Below are 18,599 nucleotides of genomic sequence, written 5' to 3' on the forward strand. Positions count from 1 at the left end.
TGTGTGGGGCTCCAGGCTGTGGCACCCTCTTCTCCCCATCTCCCCTGTTAGAAGGCTTAATATGTGTTATTTTTAGTTACTAGACTTGCAAATCATTTGCAGCTTTCCCCTCCAGTCTTGTATATACAGCTCCTTCCTTAACATTTCCTCTTGGATATTACATCATTTTCTTAAAATAAATCTACCTAAAACTTCTCATATTCTCCACCTTTATTCTTCTGTAAATCTGCCTTTCCTATTCTGTCATAAGCTTATACTCTCCTAAAAACAGAAAAAAATAATTCTTTGATTAATCCCAGACTTAATTAATGCTGCTCGCCTGCTCCTCTAGCTCTGTAAAACCCAGTGCTTCCTAGATCTGAATCCTGCCACATATCCTGCTTACCTCAAGCCTTGCAGTTTCCACTCCTCTCTTTTCAAGAGGCCTGTCCAAAAAGCTTCTCCCATTCTGTGACTGTGGCAGTTGTGTCCTCCTCCTACCCAGAGCACAACATCTGAGCCCTTCTCCGGCATTACCTAAGGTGGAGCTACTGGCCCTTACCTCCAGGCACTGTCTAGCTTGTTTTATTTCCTACTTTCCAGTGTCCTGTCCATTTTCTGTCTTTTTCTTCTTGTGATTCCACATCTCTTCTCCAGCTGACCCATGCACGTCAGACAGCCTGGCTTTCTCCAAGGCCTGGGAGACCTCATATTTCTTTACTGCAGACCTTCAAGGCGGTTGATTTTTCACTTGCCAGCATCCCGTCCAACCAACACCTTGTCTTCAGTACTACCAGTGTAACAAAACTACCTGTACTACCTGTGTAACAAAACAAAGAAAAATCAAGTAAATTACATTATACTTTTTTTTTTTTTAATGAGAATACAAAGGCAGATTCTCGAGCAAAAAGCTGTTGCCCTTCTTTATGCTCACTAGAGAATCACAAATACATCATAATCATGGATTACATAATAATAACATTTTTTGTAAGTGAGCTTTTTCTTCTCAAAGCTTATAACTCTGATAGCAGTAAGATTTTCTCTGTTAAATCATTATTTTTCACTCAATATTGAAGAAAAAAAAAAAACTTTTTAAATGAAATGTCTAACTAGAATTATTTAATGTAATGTCTAACTAGACAAACACTTTCCAGCACAAAGAGTGATATTAGCACTCTTAATCATGGAAGATTTTTTTCTAATAACAGAACGAAAGCACAAATCCTTCTGTTTTAAAATGAAAACTTCTTCATATTCAGAGGAAAAGTCTGGACATCCTAAATTAATTGCATTATCACTTACATTTTATAAAATATAGCTTTACGTATAGTCTTTGAAATTAGCCAGAGAAACAGGATGAGAAGATGAAGAGAGTTTTCTCTAAAACAGGTCTTACCCATTGCAGAGAATACAGAAATTAGGTAATTGTCTCTAAAATACTTAGGAATATTCAAATATTCCTGTCTTTTTTTTTTTTTCTTTTTTTCAAATGCTATCAGACCTCTCAGACAAGCAATAGGAATGGGTAGCAAATGTTATTATTTGTGCGTTCTCATTTTTTTGGGACCTTAGGCTACATATATAACAAAGGCCAAAACTGCAAAGTGAGTGTGGACTCCTACCATGGAAATACGATGGAAAATAAGACTGCAACACCAAAACTGTGTACAATCCATTAGAAAGAAAACCAGCTTAGAAAGTTATCATGGCTTGGTGAAAGTGACCTTATTTGATAGTTCACTTGAGGTCTAGACCGGAATAAGGAAAATTAAAACTAAAAGTATCAGTGGTGTATAAAATAGGCAGGGTAATGAGAATGCAATGAGAACTAAAATATGTAACTTGCCATGAAGCCCAGCAGTTTAATTAAACCAGCAAATAAAGCATTTGCTGAGATTCTGGAAATTTCAGAAAATTGCGTGTTTCCCAATCTGTTAATGGTTGAAACGCTTCAGCAGATCAAATCTAAAAGAAAATGAAAAAGACTCTGAATATTTGGCCAGATTAAAAAAAATTAACAGAGCATTGCTAGATTGGAGAGGATTTTAATGATGCATAAAAGGACTGCTAGTGTGTTGTAACCAAAACAGAGCAATTAAGAATGAGTATTGATACAGCTAATTTGACCCTAAAATATGCACCAGAAATTGCTTTTTTTTTTTTTTTTTTTTTTTTTTTGTTTGTTTTTGTTTTTGTTTTTGTTTTTGTTTTTTTTTCTGAAGGCTGCCAGTAAAGTCACAAGAGGCTTGGGAAATTTCCATGTTAACTGTGCAACAAAGAAGACATAGCAGGAGAGAGAATGGAGAAAGCAGGAAGCATAGCATGGGGGAAACTCAGACTGGCTGTGTTCATTGTGTCATGTATCTTAGTCCTTTTTGTATATATACCCTTTTAAAGGAGTTTCAGGCAATAATAATGCAGAAAAATACATAGTTCGTGATGTTAAATACAGCAGTGGGACAGTTTTTTGGGTGATATATCTGTATGTACCTCTCCACAGAAGCTCCTGAAGTAAATATATCAGCATTTTAAGCAGTATGAGACCAAGGGAGCGAGCTGGTAGTGCAATTTGTTCTACTTTGCGGCTCAGTTCAAGGCTTTGTTAGGCCATTTATGTGTGGTCTGAGGAGGGTGAAACTGGAAAAGCCCTAAAATAGCTAATGTTTTTCATAGTTCCAGAGGGCATGGGGGGGTTGCAGTCATTTTCCTTTTTACTGTATACAGATGAGCTTCAGTCCCATCCTTATACTGCTGAGGAGCTTCTCCTCTCTTCAGGTAATGCAACTTATTACAAATTGTCCTAAAACTCGTTAGGGATGGGAAATAAATGCAGCTCATATATCAAATAAATAGGAATAGGTTCTAGAAATTCAAAATAACAAAAAATAGTGTAGGCATGCATATACAGGCATAGCCTGCTTTCCTATGCACAGCCATATCCTGCTGGCAGCACATGATGTATATTTTATCACTGAATACTGTATAAATGCAAGTTAAAATGTTTTACCTGTTAAGTCACATAGAATCATAGTATATAGGACCCACAAGGATCATCCAGTACAACTCCTGGCTCCACACAGGACCACCCCAAAAATCAGACGCTATGTCTGACAGCGTTGTCCGAACACTCCTTGAACTCCAGCATGCTCCCCTCTGGGTGCAGACCCTTTCCCTAACCCCCAGCCTGACCCTCCCCTGTCCCAGCTCCATGCCGTTCCCTCGGGTCCTGTCGCTGTCCCCAGAGAGCAGAGCTCAGCGCCTGCCCCTCCGCTCCCCTCGTGAGGGAGCTGCAGGCCGCCATGAGGCCTCCCCTCAGCCTGCTCTGCTCGGGGCTAGCACACCAAGGGACCCCAGCTGCTCCTGATACATCTCCCCTGTAGACCCTTCACCATCTTCGTAGCCCTCTGTGGCCACTCCCTAGTAGTTTTATGTCCTTATATTGTGACTCCCAAAACTGCACACAGTGCCCAAGATGAGACTGCACCAGCGCAGAGCAAAGCAGGACAATCCCTTTCCTCAGCCCGCTGGCGGTGCTGAGTTTGAGGCACTCTAGGACAATGCACATCCATTTGCAGCATGCTAATACGCTTCTTGTAAGCTGAACGGGTATTTGATTTGTTTTGTGGGTGATACCAGTATCTTGGGTTTGCAGAGTAAAAAAATCCTTTGTTTCTCTATATTTTCAAAAGATGATCGGTATTACAACAATGTGATGACTTCTCTTGAAGAAGTCTGATCAGCTATCATACACTGTCTTCTTAGAAAACACTGTGTCTTCATACTTAATCCTTCTCATTGGTAAGAATTTGTGTTTATAAAGTGGAAAAATATTTACTAAAGGAAATTCAGTATTTACAATACCGATCTTTATTTTGATTAAAAAAGACACAGTTCAAGTTCTCCCTCATGGTTTATGTGCTATCATGAGGGTGGAGCACATTTATTTATTTTTTACATAATATGTGACAGATTATCATAATTTATATATGCTAATACCAGATGATACGTTTCAATTTTGCTGTGTGGGAATCTATCAAGCAGGAGCAAGATGTGCAGGATATAAAATTAAAGTTTTGCATACTGTCCTGGTAAGTGCCTTATCACAGGGAGATCATCCACTGTTGTACCAACATACGTGGATTAAATCAACACTATCATGCCTCAAAAATACCCATTTTAGATTTAAAATTAATGTAAAACGTGTATATATATACGTGTACACACATGTATTTATGTACATACATGTGTACACACACATATATACACACTTCTATGTCATTTGCTGGTAATTACCTCTTATGTAAAGTATGAAAGAAAGGCTTTTGGCAAAGTACTTTATTGTAGCTGACAGTTGACGTTAGACTTCTTAGTTAATACTTTTTTTCTAGTACAATTACAAATCCATTTTTTTCTCAAGCGTTTGCGTTTTTTGGCTAACCTAAGCTTGCTGCTGACATCTGCAAGTCTGAGCACTTCAGCATAATTTAGAAGAAACAGAATATCGAATCAATAAGAGCTGCATCAAAGTATGGCTGAAGTGGTCAAGCAATCGTGAAGTACAGCACCTGGAGACAGTGAAAACATGCAAGCAGCTACTGCAGCACTGAGGGTGTATAATGCAGAAGTAGCCTGGGATAAATGTTTTCATTTCATCCTTTAACTTGGGAGCCCAGGTGCACCACAGTATATTTTTCACTTGGGATAAGCCATAGCAGTGCTGATGCTGATCAGTAAAATGCACCTTTGTGCTATACTATGACTGTGTTTCTCAGTTAAGGGTAATGTAGAGGAAAAAAAAAAAAAAAAAAAAAAAAAAGCCTCATTTTTTTTAAATATTGGAAATATGTAAATTTGTAAATTATTCTGCAGATTGAGGAAGATCTATAGATGCCTTGGTTTTGGTCTTAGTTATTTTTGTTTAGAAAGAATAATCTGAGTACCAACTATCACCTTTTGAAGTTTATCCTCCTGTAAAGTCCCTGCTATTCTTTTTATTGGGATGCTGCAATAGGATGGAAGCTGTAGGATTTGGGTGTTTTTGAGTAGCTGTTGAGCTCTGCAACTTCCACTTGAGTTACTTAATTTCAGATCTGATTGACCCAGGAAGGGCACAGTAGGCTCCTTGCACTGATGCACCAGTGAATACAGTTATAACCTACTGCACTTTTCCAAAACAATCTATGTATTTAAATATTCTGGGTAAGTTGAAAAAAAATCTTCTGTCTTCTGCTTTAGAATATATAATATTTCAAAAGAGGGAGGCACTGTTTTATTTTGAAACAGTTTTCCTTAATTTTAAAATTTGCTACATGCCCCTCTACATGAGACACTCATCACAGAACACAGTTTCCTAGCCCAACTGTTATTTTATCATGTCTTTTCAGTATGCATTCGGGCTGTGATCTGCAAGATTTTGTGGCACTGTTTTGTTCCTTAGGAACTTAGGAACCAGTGGATTTTGTGAAACAAACCCAAATTGGTAATTTTAATTAAAAAAAAAAAAAAAAAGTTGTAGCTTAAGTATAGTAGTTCATATTTTTAATAAAGGCATGCATTCAGAATATTCTTGGCAATTTTACTTGTGAATATTGGATTTATTTGATGTACTTTGCTCAGAACAGCTGTGTTTTTAATAACAGGTAGATAAACTCTTATCACTTCAAGATAATGAGGAAATTAGATTTTCCTCTGTATACTTCGTTTTGTTTTTAAAATAAATGCCTCTAGACTTTATGACTTCTTTTTTTTTCTTCTTTTAAAGATTTCGTATTTAATTTCAGTAGAACACGCAAGTGAATCTGCTCACAGAAATTGCAAAGCTCAGCAGGGCTTTCTCTCCCGTCCATTTTAGTGGAAAGATGCAATGACCAGCTACAAAGGGGCCATTTGGACCTCAAAATTCTTCCATTTAAGTGAGCTGAGACCTTACCAAGCTCTGGCAGAGCAAGAGAGAGCAACCAGGCTGAGCACATCCAAGTTCCCTGTTGGACAGCAGCATCTTTATTTCCAGACTAGCAGCACTTCATCTCCCATGGCTGGAAGGAGGCAGAAGATGCTGCTCCCCTGTCTCAAACATCTCCTATCCAAGCCCTTAGGTAGCCTTGGTGTGGTGGGCTGGAGGCTGGGCTTCAGTGCTTTGTGTTTTGTGCTAGGACAAACAGCCTTTTGCTGGCACCTGTGCTCACTGCTAAAGCTGCAAATAGCAGTTATTAAATTACCTCTTGTAATGGAGCCATTGACACATCTGTGGTTATTTTGTGCCTAAAATCTTCCTCACGTCAACATGATTACTATTTTAGTATCTTCATTTTCTCTCATTGGCCATCTGGCTGATTTGAAATGCGAAGAAGGCTAATCCTATGCTGTAATGATTTAGGAGAAAAGCAGGAAATCCACTGGGATGGAGGGGTGGGGGGGAGAAGGGGGAGAACTGTTTTTAAAGTAAAGAGAGCTGATGACCTGTCTGTTTACAGACAGCAGGTCAACATTTAGAAAATACACTTTTTAATCCCTTGATTCTATGCTTTTTGCTTCTTTCATTATGAAATAATGGACAAGCCAAGGTGTTGTTTGTTTTTCAGATTCTGAATATAACTTCTACACTCTGTCTTCAGTTATTAGGATTGCTAATGTGATTTCTAGAAGGAAACCTTTGGTTGATTTTCTTTGGGTTGATTTTCTTTGGGTTGAGGGAAAAAATTAATGAAGGTCAGGCCTATTTGTAGACTTCATCCATTTTAGCTAGGAAATTAATTCAGTTTTGACAGTGATACTGATATTATTTCTCCTCAGCACAGAAGTGTGTGGGGTCATTTATGCTTTAGTGTTTGCTATATTCTCCTATCTGGCTTATTTTCTTTCTAATAGTTTTGAGGAGGTTATTTTTGCTGAAACATAATTAGCTTTACACTGTACAGAAAGCACTGTTTATTCGTGCTCTGCTTGCTCTTCAGTGCTCTCAGATTTGATGTCTCAGATGTATTTGTTTATGAGTACAATCAATCAAATAAATAAAGGGCAGCAACATCTATCTGTTTGCTTTTGCCATAGCAGACACAGTTTCAAAATGTATCTGAGAACTTATCTTTCTTACTGAGCTATTGTAACAAAATACACAGTGGCCTTGTGTTTGCTATGTTTTAAAAAGCTTTGCATACATTCAGCAGGCAGTTGTATTTCAGATTCCAGAGTACAGATTGTCTCTTTTCATTGGTCTGATTAAAAAAAATAATAATACTCTAGTGCCTCTCAGTTCCTGGAAGGGGGAAGCATTTCTCATAAAAATCGAGTAGTTCATTTCCAATTAATTGTAATAAATTAAGCATGACAAGAAAAATAATAATTCTCATGAAAACTGCATTTGGATCTGCTGAAAGTATGCACATATTATTTACTGCAGACCATTAGGATGGCAGCATATGTATCAGAAACCTACCAAGGTAGTTATTTTATGTTATGTTTTGTGGTCACCTACGTTGTGTCCCCCAGATTTGCTCTTCCTCTGCTGCTGCATCAGAGGCCTGGTAGCAGCACAACAACAAACTGCCCCTTTCTCTCATGGTCTCTCTCCTTGCACCCCAGCCCTTTCCAAAAACAAACCCAAATACTGTAGACAACAAAACCAACAGTAGAAGTAGGTTGCATTCGTTGAAGTTAGACATGACTAAATGGAAACAGGCTTTTCTGCAATTGGAAAATGGTGACAAATGCAGACAAATGCTCAAATAAGCAAATACTTAGTACTAAAAACATTTAAAATTATATTTTAGGACTTCGTCCAAAAAGAACTCTACGCATGGTGCTATGGACAGGAGAAGAACAAGGAGGAGTAGGTGCTGAGCAATACTACCAGTTGCACAAGGTAAGTAGTGTCTTCAGATGATTTCCTTGACAGCACATTTTTCTATATTTTCATGATCTACTCATTATTTTTGTCAGAATGTTCAGTTTAATATCTGACTGGAAATAGTGATTCCAGATCTGCCTGAGAGTATGTTTTCTGTCTTCTATCATGAATGTAAACTTCATTTTACATTTAACATAATGTGACGTGTACATACATAACATTTCATTTGACTTAACATATTCTATCACAAAACTTCTGAAACAGCTATTTCATGATGATAGCTGCCATAGCTTTCAAGCATAGCTAGCTTTCTGGGGATGAATGAGGAATGCTCCACATGTGTTGGTAATATAAATAAATTTTGTTTGGCTTACATATTTCTGCTTCATTGCATTTTCTCATAATATTTTACAATGTAAAACATGAAATAATACAAAGAAAAATCTTTGCAATCTTAACTTACTTTAATGGTGTCTAATCTAAAATACTCTATGTCAATTATTAATTTTATGGGATCTGGAATATTTTAAATGCTTGATTTCTGATGAGGCAAACTCTGTGGCTGGTTATCAGGGTAAAAATGTTGTATATTATCACATCTGATCCATCTGTGAACAATGGCATTTTCAAAGTACAGCAAGACATAAAGGACAGTTACATAAAACTTTTTTAAGTCTTTGGAATACGTATTTTTTTCCCTAGAAAATTTATACTGTACCTTCATAACTAAGCTTAAGTAGTTATATTTTAATCTGTTCCCCAGTGTAGTAGTATTTACTCTCAATGATGGTTGGTATATATGAGACAAAGATACAAGATGATTAAGAATGTGTTTAGGAAGTCACCTGCTGTACAATAGTAGGCAAGCAGACTTAGAAGAAAGCGATAAATTCCTAAAATAAATTTTTAGTGGTAAACAGCCTAACAGAACAAATATATGAAAGTTTCACATTGAATCAACTTCACTGTTATGAACAAGACTAAATCAATTTTCATCTTCAATAGAGTGGTCAGAGATAGCATCACAGTGGTTTTAGTTTTGTGGCTAATTGAGGAATGGTCAATTATTTCCCACTAACTTGATTACCATTACTAAGAACTGTGTTTAACTACCCATGCATAATGTGGTCTCCTTTATACTTCCACATTATAGAGATAGCTCAGCGCTCTTATTTGGAAGAGGAACATAGGAGTTTGCTTTTTCAGATTCAGGGAGGTGCCAGATTGCAGTTTAGCAAGTATTAAGGGCTCCGGATTTACCATGGATACTCTGGTGTTCAGCAGAATTAAACTATCATGAAATGTTCTGAAATACATAGCAAAGAAAAGAGATGCTTCTCATTTACGGAAGTGCATTTCAGAAGAGCTGGAAGGGACAAAGCAGATGTCTTGTGCCTCGTGCATGCTGCTCGTGAGAAGTGTATCACCTCTGTAGCTTTTGAGAAGAACACCCATTTCCATCTTGGAAAGTCAGCTCCATCCTATGGTCTTAGAATTGTCAGCAACATGTGAAATTGTCTTATCCACTTCTCATCTTTTTCCAAAAATCCTGTATTTCAGTGTTGTCCTTAGTATTTATATTCAGAATTAATACCAAAAAGTAGGCTGAAGGATCAAATAGGAAAATATAAAACAGATCTGGGTGTTGTTTGAAGGATATTTGGTTACTTTGCTTTTAAACTGACAAAGATGTGTCTCGATTTTTGCTGTGCTGTTGTGATTCCATCTGGATGGTGTGCTTTGTGAAGAAACCACAGCCTAACTTGACATGAATTTGTAATTTGCATGGAGAATTTAAGCAGAAATTACATCCGTCTGTTGTTTGTTGTTCTTGTTTCCCCCCTGCCATGTGATCTGGCATAATTATAAATTGATACAACTCTAGGACATCGCATTACTCATAATAACAAAATAAAGCAGATTAATACTGTACATTATATTTAGCATGAAAAATATCTTAACCTTTTAATGATTCACTTGTGCGAATTTCTGGCAATTAGGGTAGTATGGCACAAAACATCACTTCTTGATGTTAATGAGTACAAGTTAAGTAAGAGTGGTATTTAAAGATGCCTTGTTAAATGAAAGATGGGCCGTATGACTCATCTGCCTGGCTGGGCTTATTATGACTTTAGTTCACTACAAACAAGTAGAAATATGAATGCTGTAATTCAGCACAGACAGACATGGATTTCCTTGACATTGTAAATTACATCCTTGTGTCAGTGGAAATGTGGCAGAGGAGAAGAAATGAAGACAATATAGTACTGGACAAGTACAAATGCTCTTACTTTTGTAGCTTATTTGTTTTTTTTCTTTCAATTTAATTTCAGGTCTTTCTTCCTCATCTGTCATAGTAGGTTGCCACTGTTGTACAAGGAATAAGTTACTGCAGAAATAACAGATAGCAGCAACATGGTGATTTTACTATGGTGCAGATAATTAACTCATATCCCTGCATAATTGCATTATTTGTATCACTCTCAAGTGTTTCTGTAGAGCCCAGTATTGCAGTGTCTGGTTTTTAAAACAAGTCATAGGCTGGATCAGATGTTGAGAGCTTTATCAGAAAGAAATAGCTGCCATGTTGGGTTGACCAAAGCACAGTCCAACCCTGTCTCCTGTTTCTGACAGCATTCAGTTAATAGATGCTTAGGAAAAGCATATTTACCCAACTGCAGTTAGAGTAAGCTCAACCACGTAAATTACTAATGCAACCCTTTTTTTTGTTTTATAAAATATTTTTTTCTGCAGAGACTCTCACAGTCCTCATCTATTGCTCCCTTGGTATGATTTTTCCAAGACACTTCCAAGAGCTGAGAGCCAAATACCATCCAGCAGTGCCAGTGCCTCCATTAGTGCTGGGGTACCTGTCACCCACCAGTACATCCCACAGACCCTGCTTGGTTTTGACTGGGGGATAGAAGCCTCCCAGGGGAATCACCAGCATCTTCGCTCCCAAAGAAAACACCCATCGATGCGCTCACTGCTTTTAAGTGGTGGCCAGTACTTAGATTTAATCCTGGGCTGGAAATAGCCTGATTTTCCTTTACAGTAAAGACTCCCTACCATGATGAAGAGTAATGAAATAAAAGGATCCAGATCTTGGTGTACAACACTACATCTAAGACTTTTCTTTGCCCATTGCTTATTTGTGTGACCTGGTTGCTGAGGCGGGCTCTAATGTATAGACAATATAAATAACTATAAAAATAGGAAATATTGGAACTGCCACTTTCCTCTCCAAGTTGCATGGAAGAAACAGGAAGGTGGTTTAATAATTCTGGAGGGATTCCCATTGCATCTATTCTGTACAGACTCTCCTACACCTTTCAACAACAGCACCTGAGTGCCCTCCAGTAGGGTTTTAAGTATTTCACACATTTAGTCTTATGTTGGTTTCATGAGAGAAGAAGGAAGTATATGTAATGAAGCGTCTTGCCTTGGTGGAGACTTCTGCAGTTTGTTGTTTCATATGTATCTGTCACTCTACACTTTTCAGAGAGAAAAGTTAAAGACATGCACCTTGCATTTATCTTGCAAGTTGATGAGACTGGTGTTGGCCCTTTGTTCTGGCTTCATTTCATTGCTTTGGACTGGTCTCTGCCAAAAATACATGTACCAAAGATACATGTACCATGACCACAAGGTTACCAGCTTTTACCCAGTTGAATTAAGGGACTGGGAATTGCATGTAATTATTTTGGAATAGAAGTATCGAATGCAATCTCTCAGGAAAGCAAATGCATGTCGTAATTAACAGATGAAAGAGATACTAGGCCAAATTCAAATTTGCTTTGGTATCTCTGTTGCCATAATTGAAGGCATTAATGTGTTAGGAATTTATTTAAAATTATATTAGAGAAAGCATTCTTACAATATTTCTGCATGTTTTTATTGCTACCTTAATGATGTTTACAGTACTTACTACATTTCTGGTGCACATACCATACACTGCTTTAACATTTTAGGAAAGGTTAGACTTTATGGAAAATATTAATCATCACTGTTTTCTATGGTTTCCTTTTTGTGTTTATTATCAGAAGGTTTGCTATTTTGCCCAAGCTGGGTCTGCATTAAAAAAAAAAAAAAAAGGACTTTCTGAAATTTGCTAATATAAATATTCTTTGTTTATGAGGTTTATACTGTAATTTACTAATGACTGACTTTCTCTAAGGAGCAAATATCCAAAAACTTTCTCATCACTTTCAGGTAAAATGATTCTTCCCCAGAAAAGATTGGCTCCTCAAAACCAGAGTTTTCAGAAAACTCGTAGATTTCAACATTCTGATTATTGCCCAAGGTACAAAATACTCTGGTGAAATGTGAGATGTGTTTGTGAGTGATTTGAACCAAACATATCCAGGACTTGCATATGGATTCTTCTATCCCAATGAAATTTGTTGACCATTTGGCTACTAACTGTTCCCAGGAAATATTCTCTGTAATCAGAAGTTAAAACTAGTGCTTTTTGTTTTGACCACTGCTGTCCTGTTGTGCCGTAGCTCTCTCTCCTCTATTTCCATCTGTTGTCTTACCTTCAAAAGGCACGTGAGGCTCTTGGGTCTACAGCTAGCTTTTAATGTTGTGTTTGTGCTGGAGACAGCACCATGACTTGTTGGACATGAGGCCTCCTGTGGACACTACCACACATAATAAACTTCATTAATAATTCATTAATGCCACCTGATCTTTGTGGAGAAGTCTGATGGTTTTCTTTTTGATTTGAATTGAAGCAGGACACACAAGAATAATCGAAGCTTTTCAGGATTTGGAAATTATTTCCTGTCCAGTTTCAGTGTTGGTCTTCTCTCTGGATGCTTTCTTTCATGATGAATGTGGGATGAGTTTAGCAAATTAACAATAAGCAAGATATTTTTTCTATGTTCCATTACTTTAGATTTGTACAACACAATGCCTAAAAAGCAAGAAGGGTTGAAAGAAGAGAAATGAGAAAATGAGCAGAAAACGATTTGTTTTGGTTATGGATACAGGGTTATTTCATCAAAGGGGAAAACAACTGCACAGAACACAGAAAGATAAGAATGAAAAAGTAGTCTCTGAAGCCTCAAGCCCTTGGTCACAAGATTTTCTTGCTTTTTGAATACTTATTTTGAGAATTCTTTGACCTCCCTGTCATTTTGTTGTCCTCCAATTTGATTTATGCAAATAACCTAACGTGGAGATCTCTATTTAGCAGGTCGGGCTGATAGCACTATTTTAACGTTCTGCCATGAATCACCAAGTTGAGAAATGGAAGAAACGAATAAAAAGAGAAGGGTTCAGTTACAAAACACCAACAGAAAATAATTGCACTGCATTCTTCAGAATTGCAGTTAACAGCCAGTAGCATCCTTGATTGTATTCACCACAGGAAAGCTAATATAATTATACAATTATATTTTATACCAGTTCTAGGTCAGCAGGATTTCATAATTCTTAATATAGAAGTGTCATACTGCTACTGAAAGCTGCAGAGAAAATCAGATTTTGCTAAAACACAAAGAATTGTTGACTCCTTACCCAGCCTGAAGCAGGGCGGGCACAGAATCAGTCATGACAGCGTGTCTCTTGGCTGCCTCATCTTGGCTCCATCTGAGCAAATTTCGTGTATGTCCAGTGTTCTGAGAACTTCTGTATTTGTATGTTTTCTCCCTTTTCTTTCCCTCATAGAAGTAGCAGAGCTGCTGTCTGAAACTCCTGAACTGGTGAGGTGTCTGCCTGTACTGTCCAGAAGGAAACATTAGGCTCCTTGTATTACATCAGGTACACAACATGAACAGCAAGCCAACAGATGAAGTCCGTACACTTGTATTTATTTGTATTAATATTTATTTAGTACAGTGCCTCCACAACTGTCACTTCTTTTGCCTTAAAAATGGTGTTGCTCATCAGAGGATAGGTTAGGCCTTATGAGAGAAATAATTCAGTAACTAAATGTATATAACAACTAATTTTAAACAGTGTAGGGAGAGAGAGAGGGGGGCATTTATATACATACATACAGATATGCATAATAAGTCTATTTATTATCTGTAAGCTTCATCTGTGAAGCTAGCCCCGGTCTGTATGGGAATGGCCTCCAACTACATCCTGGCAATGTAGGTGTCCTTCCTCCTCAAAGTGAATTTTCAGTCCTTGGAGGAATCCCTTCTGTCACTGCAAGGCTGACTGGAGTTACTAAAAGGAGACCTCTTTTGAGGATAGCTGTTCCTCTGCTTTCATGTCCCAGACCAACCACAGGCCCTCAGTATTTTGGGATGTTGTGCTGTAGGAAAGCTGGGATCCCTCTATCCAAACACCCCACAGAAAACTGTCACCTCCTGTTGGCTCACTGCGATGAACTTTCTCCTCAGTGACCTCTTTTCTTTTTGACATTACACTTCTTACCTACATGTAGATCAGAGCCTAACAGCATGCTGTGTAAAAACAAGAAACATTAAAGATCTGTGTGCTGTGCTAACTTCTAAGGTGTTGCTGATGTATTTTAATCAATCTCTTCTTGAAGGTTACAGAAGTAGTCATTTGCTTGCCGAAAATGCATACATCAGGAAAAATCATCTTTGATTTAAACCACAACCTTTAATTAGAAGATAATGGCAGTGTCGCCTGTTTTCAAATGAAAACCTGAAACTTTTCAAAAAGGGATCAGTCATTCAGAGTCACAGGGAGTGTTTGACACCCCTGTATTTGAACAGTAAAAGGCTTTAAGTTATGGTGTGTTTTCCAGGAAGAGCACTTCTCTTTGACAAGCCTCGTTGTCAAAGAAAAATAAAGTCTGAAGACAAGGCTACAGGTAATCTGACGCATACCTTGCTTGGCGTGCTGCTGTCTTCAGAGCTGCCTGCTTTTTCTTGCATATCATCCCTGGGAACTCACAGTCCTGAATGGTGATCTCTGTGACTGCTGGCAGAGGAAACAGCAGCAGTATTGTACAGGGCAAGACGTGCTAGTAGCATGTTTGTAGTGAGTGAAATGCTAATAAGTACATGACCAAACGCTGCTCTGAGCCTGTCGAAGTTACTGGGACTTTTGTTGTTGGCTTCTCTACCCTGTAACTCTAAAATTAGAGAACAGGCCGTAAAATCCTTGGACTGTTTTTATGGACAGCTTTCCCACAAAGTGTGGCAGGAAAAGCACGGGTCTTGCTCATACCTTATCATATATCAGCAGTGGTGCTAATCTTCATCCTTACAGCAACTTTCTCCCACAGAATGGCACGGCAATTTACAAAGATTTCTAACTCTCAATGCTCTGGATTTTCCCTGTCCTCATTCAGAAAGGGTCTGAGCTGTATGGTTGTGCTCATAGCTGTGTTTATTGCGTGTCGATGCTGGCGCATCTCTGCTCCCTAACAGCTGGTCTGCTTTTTCCTGTATTTTTATTTATGCTGTTGGCTTCATTACACAATCTTGATCCTAAACAGCAACTCAAAAATGCACTACACCATGTTTATATGTTATTAAATCCTTACAAATATTATCTGTTGTGTTTTTTATTTCTTCTTTTCCAGCTGTCACATCCACTTAGGTGTTTACAGTGTTTTCTCTTGACTTTCTCATAGTCCAAGTTGTCAGCCTAACAAACTTGGGTGTCGATTTAAAGGCACTTCTAAGTACTGCGAGCAGGATGGCTGTCGTTGCACCATAAGTTTTGCATCATGGCCATTGCCTTGCTATATTTGGCTTCAGATTGCTCTGAGTCAAATACTGGAGTACAAGTGTTGGTGTTTCCTAAGGTGTAAATCAGTAACAGAAAGCTGAAAATGCACTGTCAGATTAACTGATGTCCCTTATTACTGCAACAAATTAACCATTAGTCAAGGACAGTGCTCTGCCATTAAAGACTTCAGGATTTTCTCTGTAAAGTGATGGTTTTTTCTCAGTGGATATAAAAAGAAAACTAGTAATGGGGTCCTGGACAAGTTGTAACACTCTCTTTTAAATAGCCCCAAATTACCAAAAGCTTTTAGGATAGCTGTTCCCTCCTTTATCCTTACAGGTATCTCACTGCTTTAGCTGGGTAGGAGGAATTGCCATTAGTGACTCAGGTCAGTCATGAGATGTTGGAGTCTAGTTTAACATCTGGTAGGACTTATGGGGATTTTGAGTGAATAAGTAGCTACCTGTATGAAATTAAAATAAAAAAAATAGGATAAGTAGAGGCAAAGAGATATGCCTATCTGCATATTCAATAAAAATAGCAACCTGTAAAAAGCCAATTTTTTCATGCAATATTTACAGTAATGTTTCATTTAGATATTTAGTCAAAGAGCTAAACATGATAAGATAAAGAGAAGTGACCTATTCTGTGACCAAGGCAGAGGAAGATAAAGGATAAAAGTCTGTTCTGAAGTTCAGAGAATCAGGCAGCAGGTTACGCCACTGAGATACAATTTTCTGGTATGTGCCAAGAGAAGTGGCAAAGTACCAGGATGCAGAAAATGGGATTACTCCGAAAAAGAAAAAAAAAAAAAAAAAAGAAAAAAAAGTGTACTGAGTTTAAAATGCGTGTTTAAATGATGCATTCAGTATGAGGAAAAATGAAAGAAACAGCTGAGCCTACAGTTATGTTGTAAAATCTTCCTGTTTTGTTCTCCTGTTCCCTTGAATTAGCCAAGGGAGCACTGTACTGTCTCAGCCTGCTTTGATAAGTGCCAGTTATCCCTGTACCATAAAGTGCAAAGGACAAAGGATGCATCTTCCCTGTAGCATATTTCTCAGTGTGTATTTCTTTCTGTATAAGTAGGAATGCTAATACACATATACAAAAGCAGGTACAGTGAAAGCAACCCCCCACCTTTTTTTAAATTGCAATACCCTACTTTCATACTTGACAGTGAATAGATTTAAAATTAATCCTGTCTTCCAGTAGACAAAATAGGGGAAAAAAAACTTTCTCAAGGACACATGGTACTTCAAGTAGTTGCGACCTGTTTCTTTTCTGTCCCCTAATGAGTCTAGTTTCTTTCCCAAGAGCATTTTGTTTTTGTGTCGCTCCCGCACGTTCTAAGAATTGAACAGCTTTCTTCTAGAGCAAGAATATGGTGTAACGTATCGTGGGTGGTTTGCTTTCTCAGTTTCATATTAAAAACACATGTGGACATTTATATGAGAAAGAAAAAAATCGAGGACTGCAGTAATAATACTAGCAGATTATGAAGTTTTGCTATTCAGATTTATTACACGAAGATGGTTTACATTCTGAAATACTCTTTCTGTTGTACCTGCAATTTTTAAACGTCATTGGTCCCATTTACAGAACAGTGTGTTTTTCTTGGCCAGCTTCTCTCCCACCACATCGAAAGAGACAGAGAATCGCAATTTCATGTTGAGACTCATGACCTGTAGTACTGCATTTGATGGTAGGCTTAGATGTATCCTAATTCCTTACACGTACTCTTTGAAAAAAATTAGTTTTTTTTTTCATTGTATAATGTGATTGCCAATTTGGTGGCAGTGTTAGTTATTTTCACCTAGATTTCCGATGGTTAGGGTGGATAGATAGACTGGTTATTTTAAGTTATTAGAACATCAATGGTTGCTTCTTCTTTTGCAAAGATTTGGTATTAATTCTATTAACTGCTGTTTCTAAGTTAGAAATGACTTAGAGAGTAACCTCCACTATGTTAGAGAGTATTTAACTCCAAAGAGTCCAGGTAAGGAAGAGCATAAAACACAACTCTTGACAAATTCGGTAAAGAACTTCTGAAAACTTGCTGGGCCAGATTTTGATACTTGTGCAAAATTCACAGCCACCTGTATTCTTTACTGAACTCTAGGCTTGTGTAACTTGCTAATGACATCGATCTGTTACTCATCGGTATCACGTATCTCTTGTAGTGACTTTTTTGTACTAACCCATGACAGCAATAAAATTTTAAAATCAGGTCTGGGCACAGGAGTAAAATATCCAGTCTCCTACACATATGAGTAAGTTCTCTTAGTCACATTCTAGGTAGTCTGAAGTATAACTTTTTTCAGCCTGACCCGGCCTATTTTACTTTGCAAAAAATGTTGTGTAGCTCTCAAATAGTGGGAAACTTGCCTTTGTGTAAAGTCTGCAAGTACTTTATTCCAATTAGACCTTTGTGACTGAGTGCTCTGGGTGTACAAGAGGCAAATGAATGGATCTGGTTGCTAAGTTTTATTCGTTAAGCTAAAAAGGATCTACCAGGTGTAGACTAAAAGCAAATGTCATTATGCCGTTTATACATGAAAACATAATATTTCATGCTTCCTGTAAGGGCTTACCTTGCAAAACACTAACTTCCCTTAAAACAGACACGGCTCCTTCAGGTCAGGTGGAACCTTGGCATTTCACTCCTCTAATTGAAGTCAGTTGACTACATGCTATATTGAAAATTAAATGTTTCTGAGGAGGCAACAGCTGTTTTTGTCAAGTGGGATGTCCTTCGCAGTCTGAGCAAGCTTTGCATGTGCCTTGAGTACTGTGTTCAGTTTTGGGCCCCTCGCTACAAGAAGGACATGGAGGTGATCAAGAGAGTCCAGAGAAGGGCGATGAAGCTGGTGAGGGGCCTGGAGAACAAGTCCTACGAGGAGCGGCTGAGGGAGCTGGGCTTGTTCAGCCTGGAGAAGAGGAGGCTCAGGGGCGACCTTATTGCTCTCTACAGATACCTCAAGGGAGGCTGTAGCGAGGTGGGGGTTGGTTTGTTCTCCCACGTGCCTGGTGACAGGACGAGGGGGAATGGGCTTAAGTTGAGCCAGGGGAGTTTTAGGTTAGATGTTAGGAAGAACTTTACTGAAAGGGTTGT

General features: G+C 38.1%; 1 protein-coding gene across 2 annotated transcripts in view; it reads left to right on the top strand.

The window, feature by feature from the left end:
• CPQ (carboxypeptidase Q) overlaps positions 1-18,599 on the top strand; it is a 175,968-nt gene that overhangs the window by 93,044 nt on the left and 64,325 nt on the right. For both annotated transcript variants that reach the window (XM_082752480.1, XM_082752481.1), the window contains one exon: positions 7,749-7,840. In XM_082752480.1, the coding sequence (XP_082608606.1) occupies positions 7,749-7,840 (92 nt within the window). The remainder of the gene's footprint in view (positions 1-7,748; positions 7,841-18,599) is intronic.

The sequence above is a fragment of the Aythya marila genome (assembly GCF_965140915.1).
Source record: "Aythya marila genome assembly, chromosome: 2".
In the NCBI taxonomy this organism is placed as follows: Eukaryota; Metazoa; Chordata; class Aves; order Anseriformes; family Anatidae; genus Aythya; species Aythya marila.